The sequence below is a fragment of the Calcarisporiella thermophila genome, assembly GCF_041956535.1.
Source record: "Calcarisporiella thermophila strain CBS 279.70 unplaced genomic scaffold VTP21scaffold_2, whole genome shotgun sequence".
Lineage (NCBI taxonomy): Eukaryota > Fungi > Calcarisporiellomycota > Calcarisporiellomycetes > Calcarisporiellales > Calcarisporiellaceae > Calcarisporiella > Calcarisporiella thermophila.
The window spans coordinates 1,288,855-1,305,990 of NW_027192192.1; the positions used below are offsets into that span (position 1 = coordinate 1,288,855).

Consider the following 17,136-nt stretch of genomic DNA (forward strand, 5'->3'; position numbering starts at 1 on the left):
CGCCACCACACACATGGCTAGCATAGCGCACCTCCCAAATACGGCAAAATGAAAAGGACAATCCATTGGGCAAGCGTAGGTTCAGGCTTGCAATCGTAACGTTAAATAAGACAATTAAGTTGTCAAGGGTTCCCTTGCCAACTTAAAAAGGTAGATGCGTCTTTGCGCTTATTCTCATAACTTACCGCTCTTCTGGGTTTCCTGCAGTATATGTGCTGTAGGAAGGTTTTTTTTTTTTTTTTTGCACTGCTTATATTTTCGTGAACAAGAAAGGACCCACAGATATCCTTAGACTACTTCCACTCATTACCTTTTTTTTGCTTTGTTTAGTTTTTCTCTCCTCTCCCCTCTCCCAATGTCAAGGCTCACTGACAAAAACTTACCTCACTCTGATCATTCCAGCGGATCGTACTACATTCATGAGTGTTCATTCGTTGACCTCGATGAGCGCCGCCGGGCGGCGCTCGCTGAAATAGACAACTCCCGCTTCGGGTGGTATCACCTCCGAGCATGCATTATCCTGGGGATGGGCTTCTTCACCGACTCCTACAGCCTCTTCATTATCGATCTCGTGGGTGTCCTCTTGGCGTGGACGTACTTTTCCACCCACAATCTCCCCACCTCCCTGGACATCGTTGTAAAGATGTCGGCCCTGCTTGGCGTGGTCCTCGGGCAGATCATGTTTGGGTGGTTGGCAGACCACGCGGGGCGTAAAAAAGTATATGGCATCGAAATCCTGCTGATTATCATTGCTACCCTTGGCCAAAGCCTGTCCGGAAGCTCCTTGACCCTACCCATCTGGGCGGCGATTGCTTTCTGGAGAGTGGTGCTTGGCATTGGGATCGGAGGCGACTATCCCCTCTCGGCCATCATCACCTCCGAGTTTGCCACAGCTAGTCGAAGAGGAGCCATGGTCGCCGCTGTGTTCGTCATGCAAGGGTTCGGAATCCTTGCCGCCTCCATCGTCTCCATCACCCTACTCTTCATTTATCACGAGGGATTGAGCGCCACGCCCCCCGACCCGGCCTCGCTTGAGATGTGCTGGCGCCTCCTAATAGGCCTGGGGGCCATCCCTGCTGTCGCCTCCATCTACTTTCGTTTCACCATCCCCGAGACTCCTCGGTTTACAATGGATGTCGAGGGGAGAGTTACAAAGGGGGCCAAAGACGCGACCGCCTTCTTGGCACGGGGGACCGCGGCGGGCGACTATGACGAGGCAGATCTCCACGAACAGACCCAGCTGCCCAAGGCGTCTTTGTCCGACTTTGTCGCCTACTTTAGGCAGTGGAAGAATGGGAAGATCTTTCTTGGTACGGCGGTCTCATGGCTTTTACTTGATGTCACGTTCTATGGCCTCAGCCTTAACAGCAGCCTACTGCTGGAGGCGGTCGGGTTCACCACGGGGGAGAATGTCACCAACACTCTGTACTACACCTCGCTTGGAAATATTATCATTTGTCTTCTGGGGGGCATTCCCGGATATTGGACGGCCGTGTTCACCATGGATAAATTGGGCCGCAGGACGATTCAGCTAATAGGGTTTGGCATGCTTGCCGTCATTTATATCATCATGGGTGCTCTGTTCACTTTTTTAAGGTAAGAGTCCGTTGTTTTTCTATTTATTTCTCTACCTTTTGTTTCGAAACTGATCCTTCTTTTTTTTTTCACGCTCGAATCTAGTTCCGTGAATGTGATCGTCTTTCTATTTCTCTTTATCCTTGTTCAGTTCTTCTATAACTTTGGACCCAACGCCACCACCTTTATTATCCCCAGCGAAATCTTCCCCACTCGCTATCGTTGCTTGTGCTACGGCATCTCTGCCACATCGGGCAAACTAGCCGCGATTTTCGTGCAGGTTGGCATCAGTCACACGCATGTGCATTTCGGTTTCGCGTCCCTTATTGACAAACTGTTCATTGCGTTTGGATGTCTAATGTTCGTGGGCTTCCTAATCACTCTGGCACTGATTCCGGAGACAAAAGGCAAGACGCTGGAGGAACTGTCGAATGAAGTGCAATATGATTTTGTAGTGCAGTCCCACCAGCGACGCGTGAACGGTACGGCGGTGCACCATGGCACGGTGTAAAAAATCAGAGAGTTTTAGGTTATTACACATGAAAGTGGCTTATTCGTTCTCTCATAGCTCAGTGACTTTAAAATAATTACATGATGGACAGTATTTTTACCAGATTCGAGCCCTATTTACTCCCTTGTGTTGATTGAATTGTATGTAAGATTTTTTTTTATGTGTTATTTCTTCCTCTAGTCGGGCTTTCTTAGGATATAGGACATTGTAGGGCCATTCCCCTTTTTTACTTTAATTAATGAGCTAGTTAATCTGAGCCACAAATACTTTTCTGCCACGAAAAACTGAACCGCAAAACATAAAGATATTAAATAACCATCCATGCAGGAGCGAATTGTAGATTATCAAGTTCGAGATGTAAGTTGAGGAAAATAAACCAACAAATCAACTCAGGATTTTATTACAATTTGTATTCCTCTTCTCCCCTCCCCATCCCCTTCTTACGCTCCTTTAGTTCACCCCTTCATACCTTGTTTTGTCCAAACTCTGTGATGAACATGGCATTTGGGAGCCTGTGAAGCAGATCTTGAGTACCCGACCAGAGCTCGTTGAGATTTACGAGTTTTTCACGGCGACCTTCCCTCCTCCTCCTCCTATCCATGGTGCTGCCTCAGTGCTTAGTCCACGATGCCAGGCCCTTGTTGAGGATCGTTTGGAAGAAGGAGATGTCACGTCTGCACTTGAGCTCCTCGAAACTCTCATCACTCCAAACAGTAGCATTCCCGCCCATTTTTTAGCGCAACTGGTGCGAGCCGGGCTTGAGGCTGAGGATGAAGGCTCCGGGATCCTACTTTTTCGAGTATTGCAGCATATCATGGATTCGCAGGGTGCTATGAGTTTGCGAAAACTATGGATAGAGCCGGAGAAAATAGACAAGGTCCTTTTACAAGACCACTCGAGCTTCTGGGAGTTTCTGAAAAGCATCTTTATCAAGTCATGCGGAGATGAAGAGCCGGTACGGTTCAGAATTTGCTAAAACCGATCCTTTTTCATCCTTCTATGATGTATGACGATTCTCCTTTTTGGCAGGCGGCCCGATATAGATTATTTATGGACCATATCGTGACCTTGCTGGAAACCGATCTACGCGCAAACCAAGGTAGGTCGAAGCATGAAGCGCTATCGGTGAAACAACTAGGCCAACTCGCTTTTCTCTCCCGTGCATCTTACACTAGAAACTCGCTCCAAGTCCCTCTTAGGACGCGTTTTTGCCCGCGGATTTTTTGGAGCTCGTGTCGATATCAAACCCGCATTAGACTGCATATTCAGCATATTCGAGCGTGAAAAGCCCTACCCGGAATGCGCGCGCATCGCTCAACGCTTTACCCATTTACTGGTGATCTGGTTGCGACTGGAGAAGAATCCGTCGCAGACGCTATTGCACGAATCGACCACGCGGCTCAATGGCTTGTCACTGGAGCAATCCTATCTTTTTCTTCAGGTGCATTGACATTTCTGCATCTCTGCTGGCGACCCTGGCTTAACCCCCCTTATCTCCCCTCTCCCTCCCCATTGAATGTAGACGATTGTCTCCCACATTTTTCGATACCAGCTACTGGACATGGTGTTCCGACACCGCTGCCTCTATCCCGGAGTCTCGTCTTCACTTATCAATGACTCGGCACCCGTCACGCTCGAACGAATCATCCTTGCGCACTTCCATGCACACCCGCGCTCGCGAGATAAGGCACGCAAGGGCAAACGAGCCTCCAGAAAGTCCGGGGATCTGGACCGGGAGAAGGGAGACCGAGCCGAATGGTTCCTCGGGTACCTCTCGATGCTCTTAAGATCTTATCTCGATGCACATACGAGGTACGGCATCACGGGGCTATGTGAGGAAGATTGGGACGTGTTGCGGGAGTATGGGTCGATAGGAGTGGAAACACTGGCAGACGAGCTCGCGAGTGAGGATGGATTCACGGCGGAGATGGCGCTGACCCTGAGGTGGATGCAGGCGGCGATCGACGCTGTGCCTTGTTGAAAATGGCGATCACAACCTTGTATATAGCGCGCTTGCCTTCATCTCCTTTGTAAATAAATGCAACTCCCTATCTTGTCCATATTGGAATTGGAGGTGGCCATCGAATCCAACTACGGAAGAGCACTGGGCGACGGTTGGGTGCTTTGAAATAGGGAGCCCCCTCATTATAGGCAATGTTGGTTCTTGGGGAGGGGGAGGGGGAGGGGGAGGATGGGACTCTTCAACCTTGGCCAAACGAAACAAAGACAACCTCCCAAGCCCATCAGGTGAGGTTCGATCCGTTTGGGTCTTGGACGCTTATTCAAATCTCCAGGTGCAACTTTATTGGCGCAATTTAGATCATTGTTACACAAATCATTCGCGATTTTCCACTTCTGCAATTGGGTACGTCTCCTCCTTTTTCTCTCCACCTTGCCTTCAAGCCATCCCTATATCATCGGCATTGTATATCATTAGCATCTTGTTCTTGGCATATCTTTCCCTCTATATTTATCTGATTGTGCCCTAGAGAAAGAAGATCGCCCTTGCTCTCCTCTAGTCTTACTACTCCCCTTAATTAGCTCGGGTTTTCCTAGGTGGGACTTTACGATTTCAACTCCAATGTTAAGCTCTCTTCGTCTCCACTTCCCCTCTTTTTCCTCCCTCCATCTTCTCTCTACACTCCTCATCCTCTGCTCTCTATGTGCCGCGCAGTCCGGGTCGTTTCCTCCTCTCCCAACCCCCACCGTGGTCATGAGCGATGATGAAGGCGATGCGGACATCGACGAACCTGTATGGAAACCCACTCCCGAAGCTCGGGCCCGCCTTATGATGTTTGGGATCGGATTTCTCATCCTGTTCGTCTCATTCTTTGGCTATGTCCTGTACGTGTACACAATAGAAGAGTACTGCTCTCTTCGTGCAGCCGAAAATGACATCGAGGAAGGAGAGAGCAGGGGACGGAGTCGGATCGCCTTGTGGTTGGATCGGTGGCGGCGAATCGGCATGACAGAACGCTGGGTGGTCAGCTCAGGATTGGGGAGGCGAACGGACTCGGGGACACCAGCGCAGCAACCCAATTCAAGGGGGGCCGATCCCGCTCGAGGCGAGGAGGAAGGCCTAGCATTGCTGACGGTGCAGGAGGACGACGAGACCTCTTTAAATAAGGATGGGGGGGAAGAGCAGGGACCCCATGCGGTGCCAAGTGGTTCCCCACCCAGCTACGATGAAATCTTTGGAGAGAGGGCATAGCATTTGCATCCTATGATATTCACCATTTCTTTACATTTTGATTTTGTTTTCCTCCTTTTCACGCCTATCTGTATTTTACGTTTTTTTTCTTTGCTAATGTATTTCGAAGAAACCGTGATGAATATGACCCCTTTTGATTGCTCTGGGTGTGGTGCAATCTGCGCAAAGACACTTTTTCTTAATAATAAATATAATGAAAATCTCTATTCGATTTCGAACTCTGACAAGCTATTTACAGAAATTATAGAGGGTGCTGGGGGTGCTATTCCTTGAATGGGGAGGAGGATCCAAGATAAGTGTTAATCATAGAGGGCGGTGTGTTTATCAGCTTGGCCCGAATAGTGTTCTTGCCCATTTCCTTATGAGCAGCCCAGCGATGGCAGCCGCCGAAACTTTAGGAGGAGAAGAAAGTTAGCTGAGAAGAGCGGGCAGATAGACGAGACACTTACGCAAAATAGTAGTCATTCCCATTGTGCTTAACGTGATGGATATCCTGTGAGCAATTAAGGTGATTAGGTGTGCCGACTTGGAAAATCGAGGATCATAGCACTCACCACAGGCGTCAGCTTCTCCGCCTTTCCTGCTTCTATCACCTTTTTCATCTCCTTCACTTTCTCATCATCGAGAATCGACGGGATTGGGCGATTCACCACCGACAATGGGATGTCGACCACCTTGATGATATAGATCCAATTGATTGAATGATGTCAAATGTCAAAGTAAAAAGCAAGTCATGCTCGCATTCACCTCGTCTACTTGGTTTCCATGGATTGAAAAGTTATCATGCTTGGGTTGTGAAGAGGACATTTTCCAACGAAGCTGCTGATGGAGTCGCAGGCTGGGACGAAGCATACAGTACTAAGGGGGGAGCCGAAGGGATAAATAAACTTCGAACCCCCTCTCCCTCTCTCCCCTAACCAATTTATATTGGCGGCAAAACGGAATCAAAAAAGTGTCTTAATAATCATATCCCGAACGGATAATTTCGAGGATAGCCAAGTAAATCGAGCGATTGTAAGTTATACTTATCAGGAGATATAGACCAGAAAACAAAATAACACCGAAGAGCCACTCAGAAGTTTATTTGTCAGAGAAATAATTAAAAAAAAAAAAAATATAGCGTAGCAATTGCAATCAAAAATAAGAATGTAGTGTATAGCTTTGAATATAATTCATTCAATAGAGGTTACAACAAGGAAGCCAACTCCATCCATAGTTAGATATGCGGCCGTCTTTTTAATCTGGAGAGATAACAAGAAAATATATATACACATATATACATGCACAGCTTTGTAATAGCGGGCTCTGTCAGCTTGAGGACGTGACTAGTGTGCCGTCTGAAGCGGGAGGGATGCCGGGCCAGCTCCTAGTGCCCCGACTCGCGGTCAGAGCCTCCTCAATGGCCTTTCCAAGTAGTGTTACATTGATAGGCTTGCCAACGCAACCATTCTAATCCAGGAGAGCATTAGGCAGTTCATCCATGTCATAAGAATGTCGGCGGGGACTTACCATTCCAACCCGATAGTACACCAATTGTTGTTCTGCATCGTCATTGGTGGTCACCGCAATGATTGGGATTTCCCGATTTTTGCCACACTGGCCGCTCCTGATGTGCTTGGTGGTTTGTACTCCATCGAGTACGGGCATGTCAATGTCGAGCAATATGAGATCAAACTCGACCTCCTGCAGTTGCTCGAGGGCGGAAACGCCCGATGTCAGCGGGACTATAGTGAGAAAGAGATGGGAGAAGTGTTTCTGAAGAATGCGATTGAGAAGACGTAGATTTGTGATGTTGTCGTCCACAAGAAGCACGCGCAAGTGGGGATGAGATTGCATTGGATGGACCGAATGGAGGGGAATATCAGTGTGTAATGGATAGGGGAGAGAAAGGGTGGGAGAGGAGGCCTGAGAGAATCACGGGTCGCAATGCAAAGAGGCGTGGGGAGTGCCAAGACACTGAGGGAAACGAGGGGACAAGAGAGAAGAGAGAGCGAGAAAGGAAGGGGGCAATGAGGGGAGAAGACAATGGAAGAGATGGAAGGAGGAGAAAGAGCAAGCGAGGCAAAGAGAAAATCTCTCTCGGCTTATGCTCCGGGTTCTGTGCTGGAAAATTTCCCAACACCAAAGTCCAGAACCTGCTTAGTAACCTTCTGCATTGGCGGGCTGACAAGGGTTTTTTACCCGAATTCGACCACGGGCATGGGCCTTAATCGACCACAGGAAGTGGGCGCATTCGCCCTCAAGGTGAAATCGGCCCAGTCAGGGGCCGGGTGGCAACCACGCCCGCAAATAGGAGGGCGCGGATTTCGTTACATCTTAATTTAATATTAAGGTCGGCCGATTGACGAGAGTTTCGATTAGGCACCGGGCATTAACAAAAGAACAAAAATACAAAGATAAGCTTACACCGACGCCCCGGGTTCCTATCCAACGGCATTCCGAGGGCTCAGAACGATATTCTTCTGGCGGCGCCTTATTGTTAGCTAGATCACATGCTATGATTGCAACGGGAGCGGTCTCAAACCGCTCAATGCTCCTTTGGAGCTCTTCCGGCACAAGTTAGGCTCATTGAAGGAGGAATAGGGAGCCACTTGGCAGAAAGTTATTGCGCAGATCTTTTTGAAAGCAACGGGAAACCTCGTTGAGTCCGGATAAATTAGTGCGAGGGAAAAAAAAAAGAGTTAATTTTGAAACATCGAGAGGGAGATTTTCAAGCTCGCAGGAGGCAACGATACACGGGCTCCTTGATACGAATCTGATGAGCCGAACACCGGCTCGATCCGCGATCCACATGACCGTTTGCTTCGGTCAATTCAGAATCGATTCCGAATCAGCCTTCCGGATTTTACATTTTTGGGATCGATTTTAAGCGTTAAGAAGACACAATTGCATCGCTCACCCATCGTCCCATTTATCCAGAGATGTCTTCCCAAGAAGACACAAAGACACGCGATGATGTACTACAGTTTCTCGACTCTTTAGATCTAAACTCAGATCGACATCCTTCCGAGCTCGAATCGGCAAATACTCCCAATGCAGACACAAACGCGATCCTCAGCTTCTTGGATGAATTAGACGCGACCACAGAACGCAAACCAGCCCCAGATGCACCATCCGCCCCTTCTGCAACCGAAACGATACCCATCGATGTTGACCCGAAGCCCGCTGCGAATCCATCACAGCCAGCGGATACCAAGGCAAAGCAAATGGAGAAACAAAGGGAAAAATCGGATTCCAATACCTGGCTTTCATGGGGAAACAACATCTGGAGCACCGCCAACACCGCCATAAAAACCACGCAATCTGTTGTTGAGTCATCCGTTAAGAAGAGTCTGTCCGATGGCGGGACTGCTCGTCTCCTGGAAGAACGAGTGCGATCCATCGTGAATAAGGAATCCATTGGCAAACTCGGTAGGGGGATGATGAGGAAGCACTTGAATCTCATCGACTTGACCATTTGTTATATTGCCATGTTTAGGGTCCAACTTACAGAAGTTTACAAGTGAGTTTCTGGAAACCATTGCGCCCCCGATCGTGGAGCACGAAGCGATTGAACTATGGATCGGAACGGATATGCAATATGAGGGTGTGGAGGAGCTAGTGTATAGGGAGTTTTCGCGTGTGCTGGATCTCTCACTAGAGGACAGCAATATCATTATACGAAAGGGGAACGAAGAGGAGGACTCGCATCAAGGTGAGGGAACAACAGAGCTGCATGCGTGCTCGGGATTGGATGAGGCTCTTCGCCTGGCAGAGGTAAGGCATGCAGGGCTCTATTTGGCCATAGAAAAATGTTAACCAGAGTTTGGGCGTGCCGTCCTCTTTCAACCGCCTTTAGGCCAATATTGAGAAGCTGAATAAAGCTTATACTGATCAGCTGCAAAATCCTCAACGTCCCCTCACCGGAGAGGACCTCCAGAGCCTGGACGAGGTAACAAGACTCCCGATTCGGCATAACCCTGTTTTCCTGGCGCTTCAGCCGTGTATATCCCCCCCCATCTTCGATGCCTCCATGCCATCGCAGGAGGCGGACGCCTGTCTCTTTTTCTTCGTCCTGGTCCATGACCCACAGTACAACATCCGGATCAAGAGCTATTCACAGACGATCCCAGCCGAATGGCTGAAATTGTCGTATGAGAGTAATGAGTGGGTGGAGGAAAGGATGGCGGACTGCGTAAAGCTAGCGTCTCAGATGGCTGCGCAGAGCTATGTGTATCGGCGGGCATTGCAAGGGACAATCCCATCGGCAATCAATGCAGAAATGGCAGCCGAAAAAGAAGAGAGCCATGAATAAACTTCATATTGCTCCCATCGCAAGTGAGCAGAGACTGGATGGCCTTTTTTTTTTTGTCCAGAAAAACCCTAAAAACTTGGAATCGAACAGTTCTTGGTGAAACCAAAAAACAAAAGAGAGTAGAGATGAATCAGCACTTCTTATATATGAGCAACATAAAAAACGCGCCCATATAATATAAAACAAATATAGTGTAGGAAATGGAACCTCTTCCGATCTACGGTTTGGGTGAGGAGAGAGTGCTGCTACAGAAGATTTTACAGCAAATGGACAATATGGTTTCCAAGTCAATTGAATGGAGAGTTAGTCGAGACCAGCATTGGTACCTGGCCGTGAAACTTAGGGCTAAATGCTCTGGTCGATCCTGCTATTGCATTTGGATATTGCTTCTTAGGCCTATACCTCTAATCTCACAACTGTGACTGCAAAGTGATAATTTGAAATTCAGACAACGCATTATAAAAGCGTAAACACTAAGTTATTTTTCTTTTACTGATTATATTTTCTTTTTTTTTCGTTTTCTTTTTTTTTTTTTTTTTTTTTTTCCCTTACCTTCTCTCGTCTTCCTGCTTTCTGCATATCACATCCCCGTTCTTCACGGTAAGCTTGTCTTTCCAGTTTATTATTATTTATGATGATACTTTGACTTATTGTTTAGGCCTTCGGGGCCAATGGAGAACAATAAACCTCTAAGAAGTCCTGATATTCATTGGCTTCTTCTTTTATTCAAAATATCAATGCTGTTATCAAGTGGCTTACCGTTTTAACTTTTCCATCGTAGATTATCTCCTCAAAGCTGAAGTGCAGTGATAGCAGGTAATATATCTTTTTAATTCGTTGATTATGTCATTCTTGGAAATGATTAGTACTTTATGTCCAATTCAATCTGTCAATCCACGCTTTTTATTTATAAGCGAGAAAAATACGTTATGATCACCTTTTTTTTTATGTTTATTTCCGTCCCCTTGTCAAGTCGCATGCTAATCCTTCATTATATTGCTTAGGTTCCTCTATCACTCCATACCTTTATATTCAATCAATAAAGCATATCTTATTTAAAGCAACTTTTCTTCAATTCAAACTTATGTGTGGGACAGCCTGTTATTTAAAATATATATGATTCAAACTAAATTAGTGAATCTAGGATTCAACTATTTTATCATTTCAATTCAACATCAAATGTGACATGTCATTAAGAGGAATATTTTTTTATTGGATTTAATAAAATAGGTCTTCAGTTTAGATGTTGGAGGGGTAGAGCATCTGCAAGAAATAAGGAAGAGAATCAGTGGCCAATTCAAAGCTACAAAAGGCAGAGAGCCACTTACGACGCGGACAGAGGCACCAAATGCGCGGGGAGGAAGATTCGACCTGAACTTGGCCTTCACCACGCCGGAGGTACCATGGGTCCGTGTAACACGTCCCCAGATCACGCGGATCTTTGAGCCGTTCACCTCACGCTTCGCCCGATAGACGTATGCAACGCGCTTGCCAAGGTAGAACTGAGCATCTGTGGGGGTCTTGCAGTTCTCGATCTGGACAAGGGAGGTGTTTGGCGATTGGTTGCGCTTGGCACGCTTGAAGCCGAGAGCACGGCCCTTAGCATACAGACTATTAAAAAGGACTTCCATTAGTGAATCATGGGGAGTCGAAAGAATGCATGCATCGATTGTATTGGATTTTATCTCCATCTCTATTCCACTTATGGACGGAACCAGCATTGCTAATTCCATCGAATTCTTTGGATTTAAGAAAGTGTCCATCATTCTCAACCCATCTCCTCGGATAGATTCCCTCCAAACAACATTGATACTCCAAAGCAACCGACCCATCCATCGAATCCATCCATCATCTCCTCATCTTCCATCAGCTAACGGAGCAGATTACTCACCGAACAGGTTGAGCCATTAGTTCCTCTGATATATCTTCGGTTCTCGAAGCGTTTAGAGAAAAAGAAAAAAAGGAGGTCCAAAAATTTTGATGGATTTCTTTTGATAAAGTGCAACTCGAGGCCAAGTAGGGGAGTCCAAGCCACACATTCTTGTTATTTTGGCCACCCAACTCCTTCCATAAACCTGGTTCTGCTCAACACATCTTCACCTCATGTCAAGCAGCAGTGAAAATGACCAAGACTTTGTCTTCCCTCCATCCCCGAATTGGTATTCTGCACAACTCTGCGACTATTCCCCAGCGCTGAATCTCTTCGTCTATGCCGCACGCAGTTTGCTCTATTTATTAGATTCGCGAACCCTCATCTATAGGGGACGTTTATTGGGCCATACGCAGCGGATCAATGGAGTGGCCATTGCACCGGATGGGAAGAAATGTGCCTCTGCTGGCACCGACCAAATGGTTCGTGTTTGGTCTCTGGAGAAAATGCATTCACTAGGGGTGGTTGATTTGCACAAGGTATTTCGAATTCAGACTGTTCTTTGACCCTATCAACTAATCGACGTACGTGTTCCAAACTGACCGCCTTAACAAATATGTTTTTTAGAGTGAAGTTCTTGCCATTACTTGGATAAACGATACGACGCTTATCTCGGGCGACAAAAATGGTCAACTGTTTCTTCTCGACATTGATACCGCTAAATATACCAAATTCTCGTTTCTTTCGTCAGCAGTATACTGCCTCGCCGCTTTTTCTGATATGGTTGCAGTTGGGTAAGCGACAAACAGTAATTCAACTTGAGCCCTAAAGCTGAATATACTGCATCTACTAGATATCAGAACGGAACCATTGCTATTCTTAAGGCAAAAATGGAAGAAATCTCAGCGCTGTATCAACTTCAAGGTCATGACGATGAAATTCATTCACTCAGCTGGCAACCCCCAATCTCAGAAGGTGAGTGTTGATATCGCTTCTGAGGCATGCGATGTATTGAAATAGTTTATCGGTGCTGTTCATTCTTAGCAAGAGTGCCCTATCTCTCCTCCGGAGCCCGTGACAAAACGATAAGAATATGGGATGTTCCAGAAGAAAAGGAATTGCATAATTTTTCACTACCCAAAGCAAAAGGGCATTACACTGAGCAACAAAAGTCCCGCCTCTGGGTTACTACCACGTGGTCGCTCTCCAACCCGAACATCTTGTTCTCCAGCTCTTATATGTGAGTTCCTTTTTAAATCCTGAAGCAATTCACAAAGTTACCCTTATTTCTATTTTTTTTTCTCGCTAATCTTAGGGGTGATTTGCTTAGTTGGAATATCAATGCAAGAAGAGAAAAGCCAGAAAAATTCGGCGAGGCCCATTCGAGATGTATATTTAAAATATTAATGACCGAGGGAGGGAAGCAACTCATCACCATCTCGATGGATCGACAGGTAGAGTGGGGCTCTTCATTTTTTACCAGCTCTTTTCATTGAATTAACTCGCTGAATTTCACTGCCAAGATCGCTTTATGGGATGCTGCGACTCGCAAACCTCTACTTCTCCTCTCAGCTCTGGGGGGCCACGTCTATTCCCTTTCCCTCTCTCAACCCGACCCCTCCCAGCTTGCCCTCGGCTTGGGCGATAACACGCTCCGTATCTGGAATCATACCTCCTCAGCAAATCCTTACTCCTCTATCTCGTTATGGAAAGGGCTGAAAGCCAAGGTTACGCGAGTGGCATGGCACCCAACTCGCGAGGGAATTATCGCGTACTCGACCGATATAGGCGGGATTGGAGTAGGAGATTGCTACAGTGGAGGGTCGGGAGGAAAATTGGTAGGAATGAAGGGTTGGCATCGCGATAAAGTGTACGCACTGTGTTGGGGCCGCCGGCCCCAAGTGGCCGAGCCAGAGAGAAGGAATGGGGAGGAGGCTGGGATAGGCGAGGCAAAAGAGAGCAGCCCTGAAAATCATGGGGGGAATGCAAACGAAGAAGAGCTAGTTCTTTATTCCTGCGGTGGAGGCGTTGTATTTATTAGCGATCCAGCCAAGCCGAACAAGGCGCCCGTGGATTTGGACCAACTAATCGAGAAGTCCAATCCCGGTTGGGCCAATGTTGTAAGGGTAGGAGGTTTAATAATACGATGGGCGTTTTTTTTTTCGAGATTTATAGCGACTTTACTGATAGGGCAAGACTTCAAAAGCAGTGCAACGTACTGAGGTGATCGCTCATCCCCGCGGTACCCATGTGGCGATTGGTAACGCTGATGGATCTATTGAAGTCTACTCCTTGCCAGCGCTTAAGTTCTTGTATTGGTTCAACGGGCATACGAGGCTGATTAATCGGCTGCGGTGGTGTGACACCTCGGAGGGATACTGGCTAGCATCGGGTGCAGATGATGGAATGTTAGGGATCCACAATTTGACAGATACCAGTGTGTGCAGCCATGATACGGGTAAACCGCACTTGCTCTTTAATCCCGCCAACCCTCATTTTCCCATAAATCTAACCCTCGCTCTAACCTCTCTCACTTTCAGCGGCTCTACCCATACCTACCAGCTCCTGTTTTCGCTTTTTTAAAGCTCATAAAAATGGCTTAACTGATATCGTCTTTCGGCCCTCCAATCCCCTACACATCTTAACCACCTCTTTTGATGGGTTTGCCGTCGTCTGGAATATCATCGATGGCTCACGGTTAGCCCAATTTCGTGGCCACGAGAACCGGATTCTGTGCGCGGCCTGGAACGTATTGGACGAGGATGTCATATGGACCGGTGGGGATGATCAGGTTGTGTTCGGATGGAGAATTAGTCGGCATCCCTATAGACCCCAGGAGCCATCCCCTCCCAGCGAGGAGGATAATAAGGTGGTGGTGACGGAGTTCGAATCTACTGCCAACTCTCTGGGTGGAAACGAAGGCAAAGAGAGTGTCAGGTTAGTTTCGGAAACAAATATCAAAACGGGGGGTGATAGGAAGAAGCGAGGAAAGAAAACAAAAGCGAATCTATTTCCATTGAGCACCTCCGCTTTCATGGCCAGTCCCCGCCGAAGAATGCAAGAGGAATGTTTCTTGATAGGAGAGAAACTAATGGGAAAATGTGTGGATGTGAGTCAAGTAATTGAAAAGGTTGAGAGGTTGGCTGCAATGGGCGAGGAGTCGGGCGCAGGGAAGGATGGCCAAGAAGCGCAAGTGAGCGAGAAGTTGAGTTTGGAGAAAAGTTCTGGAGATATGAATGGCGATGGCGAGAGAAAAGCTCCTGCAGTGGTGGATTTGGTCTTCGGTGAGACCCAGGATATTTACCGTCTTGTCGACACTGAAGGTATGACTACCCGATCCTCTGGAATACTCGGTCTCAACCCTTGACCTTTAATCCTTAACAATACAGCAAAGAATCATGAAAGTACGGTCTCTTCTCCCTTGAATCTGGCCATTCCCCTCGAGTTGTGGCGCGGTAATGTCGCCGGCATGCTGAATACATCTGAGGCGGAGAGTACTCCCACGCTCCAAGATTGGGTAAAACTTGCATTTAGTCCTCTAGGTAAATCACAGATTTCATCCATGACGCAACAGAAATCAATCTCTCAACCTCGATCTACCTTTTTTTTTCATTAGCTGGTCGTGACGTTTGGGTGGTGCAAATGCGTAAATTGGCAGAGCGGCTCAAACGCACTGATCCGCATCTCTCCGCGATGTGCTTTCTTGCCTGTTCTGACCCAATCTCTGCAGTAGCTGTCTACAGACAAGAAGGGCTTTACCGCGAGGCGATCGCCCTTGCAAAATTACGGGTTCCTGACGCAGATGCGCTAGTTGGTGAATTACTAGTGGAGTGGGCAGGAGTATTGGAAGATAAGGGCCACTATGAGCAGGCAGCAAAGTGTTATTTGGCAAGTGGGGCGACCGGAAGCGTGCAGCATGCACTAAATGCGTTGAGCAGGCGGGGGGATATGAGCGCTCTTCGTGCTGCAGCTTGCCTAGCTACACTGATGGACGACCCTTCCAAGGAGGAACGATTGGCGAGATATATCGCTCTCCGAAATAAGAAGGAGGCTGAGAGTGGCGCAAAAGAAAACCCAACAGTGGAGGAAGAGAATCAAAGCGATGCGAATGGGGAGGGAAGTCAAAGGATGGGCACGAGCGAGTTCAGCCCGCCGGCCCATGAATTGGAGAGTACCGGTGCACAGATGCAGCCATCCCATGATACCCAAAGAGGGGAAAAGCAGATGAAGCCTGGCGAATAGATTCGAGCACGAGGAAATTCCTTTTTTAACCTTTAAGGGGAGGGGGGGGAGGGGCTTGGACAAGGATGATACCTGTCAGGTCATTGAAGTGACAGTTCTCTATGAAAGGGGGCCAAAGTCAGCCTACCCGATGGTCCGCTATTCCGCTGACGAATTAGTACAGACAACGGCTCAGAGCATTAAAAAATGGGTTAGCGTTAATCTACGAAATTGATTCGGAGCTATTGTTTATTTCGTTGAATACTTATAGAGAAAATGGGAAAGAGTACATATAGGAGCTTGAAATGTGGGGAAATACATGGAAAAAGACAAAAAAAGCATTTAGAAAGAGAAAAAGAAAAAGCATCGTCGCAAGTAAAAAGGCCTAAGGAAAAATGTACAAAAATATCAAGCCGTTCTCTCCACATCTCCAAAGCATCATATATAGAAATCTATGTATGTAATAAGGGGATGGATTAAGTTAAGAGGAAGAGGAGTTGTTTTGGGCGATGGATTGCTGGAGCATGTTGCGATATGAGACTTTCTCTCCCTTTTTTGAGAAGAACACGTTTGTGCTCGTCGCACGCGCTACTCCCGTACGCTCGTTGAAGGTTCGGCAAGTGTCGAACTTGGGCGTATACAGATGCAATGAAACCGCGGGCTTCTCCCTGGAGGGATTGGACACGCGATGCAGCCCAATCTTGTCGTGAATGTAGGTAACGCCATCGCGCTTAAACGTGGTCTGATTGACAATGCGCATTTTTTCAGAGGAGGAGTTCTTGATCGCGGTGGGGCAATCGGTGGTACCGCATTTGGGGCACGGGAGTGCAGAGTCCGCCTCTGATTCCTGGTAATCATGAGAATCCTGCGGGGAAGAGGGCCAGGAGTACAGGGTCTCCGTGAGTTCTCCATCGAGGATTTTCATAATACAATGGGAGCCTGAGTGATCGTGAATGGCACTAGCAAACGCCTGACGGTTAGTACCGGCCATGCCAGGGCAGGAAACAGCAGCAGAGTCAGCATTCTTACCTCTGGTGCCCTGCTCCCCAGCAGAGAACCAGCAAGTTGAAGTGGCCATTGCCGTCGTCGACCAGGTTCCGGGTGTAGCGGTAGGGATCGAAATGGGCGTACTTGTGCCAGTCGGTCTCGTTAGAACAGTAGTTTTCCATAAGCCGCTGCACACGGTTGACATCGACGCTGTCGGAATCGAGGCCGCCGTCAACCAGCTCAGCGTGGAGCAGGCCGACGAGCTCATCAAGGGATTTGGGGATGGGGACGTCGTCGTAGGCGGGGGAGGCGTGGGGGGCTAGATCGGTAGACATGGTTGGCAGCAGAGGAGGGGCGGCAGAGCAGCGCTGGCAGGAAGAGAAAAAAAGGGTGAGGAAGACAGGCCGTGGGATTTTGGCCATTTATTGGAGCTCTAAATATAATGAGTCAAAGCCCAATTTCTATTT

At 47.7% G+C, this 17,136-nt stretch overlaps 9 protein-coding genes across 9 annotated transcripts; 5 read left to right on the forward strand and 4 right to left on the reverse strand.

Moving 5' to 3' along the window:
- Positions 1-355: 355 nt before the first annotated feature.
- On the forward strand, positions 356-2,086 carry VTP21DRAFT_4654 (uncharacterized protein; the record flags this gene model as incomplete). Its single annotated transcript, XM_069395089.1, has 2 exons — positions 356-1,596; positions 1,681-2,086. The coding sequence occupies 2 exons, from the start codon at positions 356-358 to the stop codon at positions 2,084-2,086; spliced, it is 1,647 nt and encodes a 548-aa protein (XP_069256262.1).
- Positions 2,087-2,407: 321 nt separating this feature from the next.
- On the forward strand, positions 2,408-4,067 carry VTP21DRAFT_4655 (uncharacterized protein; the record flags this gene model as incomplete). Its single annotated transcript, XM_069395090.1, has 5 exons — positions 2,408-2,443; positions 2,541-3,041; positions 3,116-3,185; positions 3,262-3,527; positions 3,609-4,067. The coding sequence occupies 5 exons, from the start codon at positions 2,408-2,410 to the stop codon at positions 4,065-4,067; spliced, it is 1,332 nt and encodes a 443-aa protein (XP_069256263.1).
- Positions 4,068-4,667: 600 nt separating this feature from the next.
- On the forward strand, positions 4,668-5,297 carry VTP21DRAFT_4656 (uncharacterized protein; the record flags this gene model as incomplete). Its single annotated transcript, XM_069395091.1, has 1 exon — positions 4,668-5,297. One exon carries the CDS (start codon positions 4,668-4,670, stop codon positions 5,295-5,297), a length of 630 nt encoding a protein of 209 aa, XP_069256264.1.
- A 262-nt stretch (positions 5,298-5,559) lies between these two features.
- On the reverse strand, positions 5,560-6,149 carry VTP21DRAFT_4657 (uncharacterized protein; the record flags this gene model as incomplete). Its single annotated transcript, XM_069395092.1, has 4 exons — positions 5,560-5,689; positions 5,747-5,790; positions 5,852-5,971; positions 6,045-6,149. The coding sequence occupies 4 exons, from the start codon at positions 6,147-6,149 to the stop codon at positions 5,560-5,562; spliced, it is 399 nt and encodes a 132-aa protein (XP_069256265.1).
- Positions 6,150-6,605: 456 nt separating this feature from the next.
- VTP21DRAFT_4658 (uncharacterized protein) lies at positions 6,606-7,133 on the reverse strand (the record flags this gene model as incomplete). The annotated part of the gene is made up of 2 exons (XM_069395093.1): positions 6,606-6,746; positions 6,807-7,133. 2 exons carry the CDS (start codon positions 7,131-7,133, stop codon positions 6,606-6,608), a joined length of 468 nt encoding a protein of 155 aa, XP_069256266.1.
- Positions 7,134-8,218: 1,085 nt separating this feature from the next.
- VTP21DRAFT_4659 (uncharacterized protein) lies at positions 8,219-9,591 on the forward strand (the record flags this gene model as incomplete). The annotated part of the gene is made up of 3 exons (XM_069395094.1): positions 8,219-8,708; positions 8,776-9,053; positions 9,136-9,591. 3 exons carry the CDS (start codon positions 8,219-8,221, stop codon positions 9,589-9,591), a joined length of 1,224 nt encoding a protein of 407 aa, XP_069256267.1.
- Positions 9,592-10,830: 1,239 nt separating this feature from the next.
- VTP21DRAFT_4660 (60S ribosomal eL33 domain-containing protein) lies at positions 10,831-11,312 on the reverse strand (the record flags this gene model as incomplete). Its single annotated transcript, XM_069395096.1, has 2 exons — positions 10,831-10,854; positions 10,920-11,312. 2 exons carry the CDS (start codon positions 11,310-11,312, stop codon positions 10,831-10,833), a joined length of 417 nt encoding a protein of 138 aa, XP_069256268.1.
- A 382-nt stretch (positions 11,313-11,694) lies between these two features.
- Positions 11,695-15,703, forward strand: VTP21DRAFT_4661 (uncharacterized protein; the record flags this gene model as incomplete). Its single annotated transcript, XM_069395097.1, has 10 exons — positions 11,695-12,000; positions 12,089-12,255; positions 12,315-12,436; positions 12,506-12,701; positions 12,777-12,915; positions 12,985-13,587; positions 13,652-13,919; positions 14,002-14,784; positions 14,851-15,003; positions 15,078-15,703. 10 exons carry the CDS (start codon positions 11,695-11,697, stop codon positions 15,701-15,703), a joined length of 3,363 nt encoding a protein of 1,120 aa, XP_069256269.1.
- Positions 15,704-16,163: 460 nt separating this feature from the next.
- Positions 16,164-17,091, reverse strand: VTP21DRAFT_4662 (uncharacterized protein; the record flags this gene model as incomplete). The annotated part of the gene is made up of 2 exons (XM_069395098.1): positions 16,164-16,641; positions 16,712-17,091. The coding sequence occupies 2 exons, from the start codon at positions 17,089-17,091 to the stop codon at positions 16,164-16,166; spliced, it is 858 nt and encodes a 285-aa protein (XP_069256270.1).
- Positions 17,092-17,136: the final 45 nt, after the last annotated feature.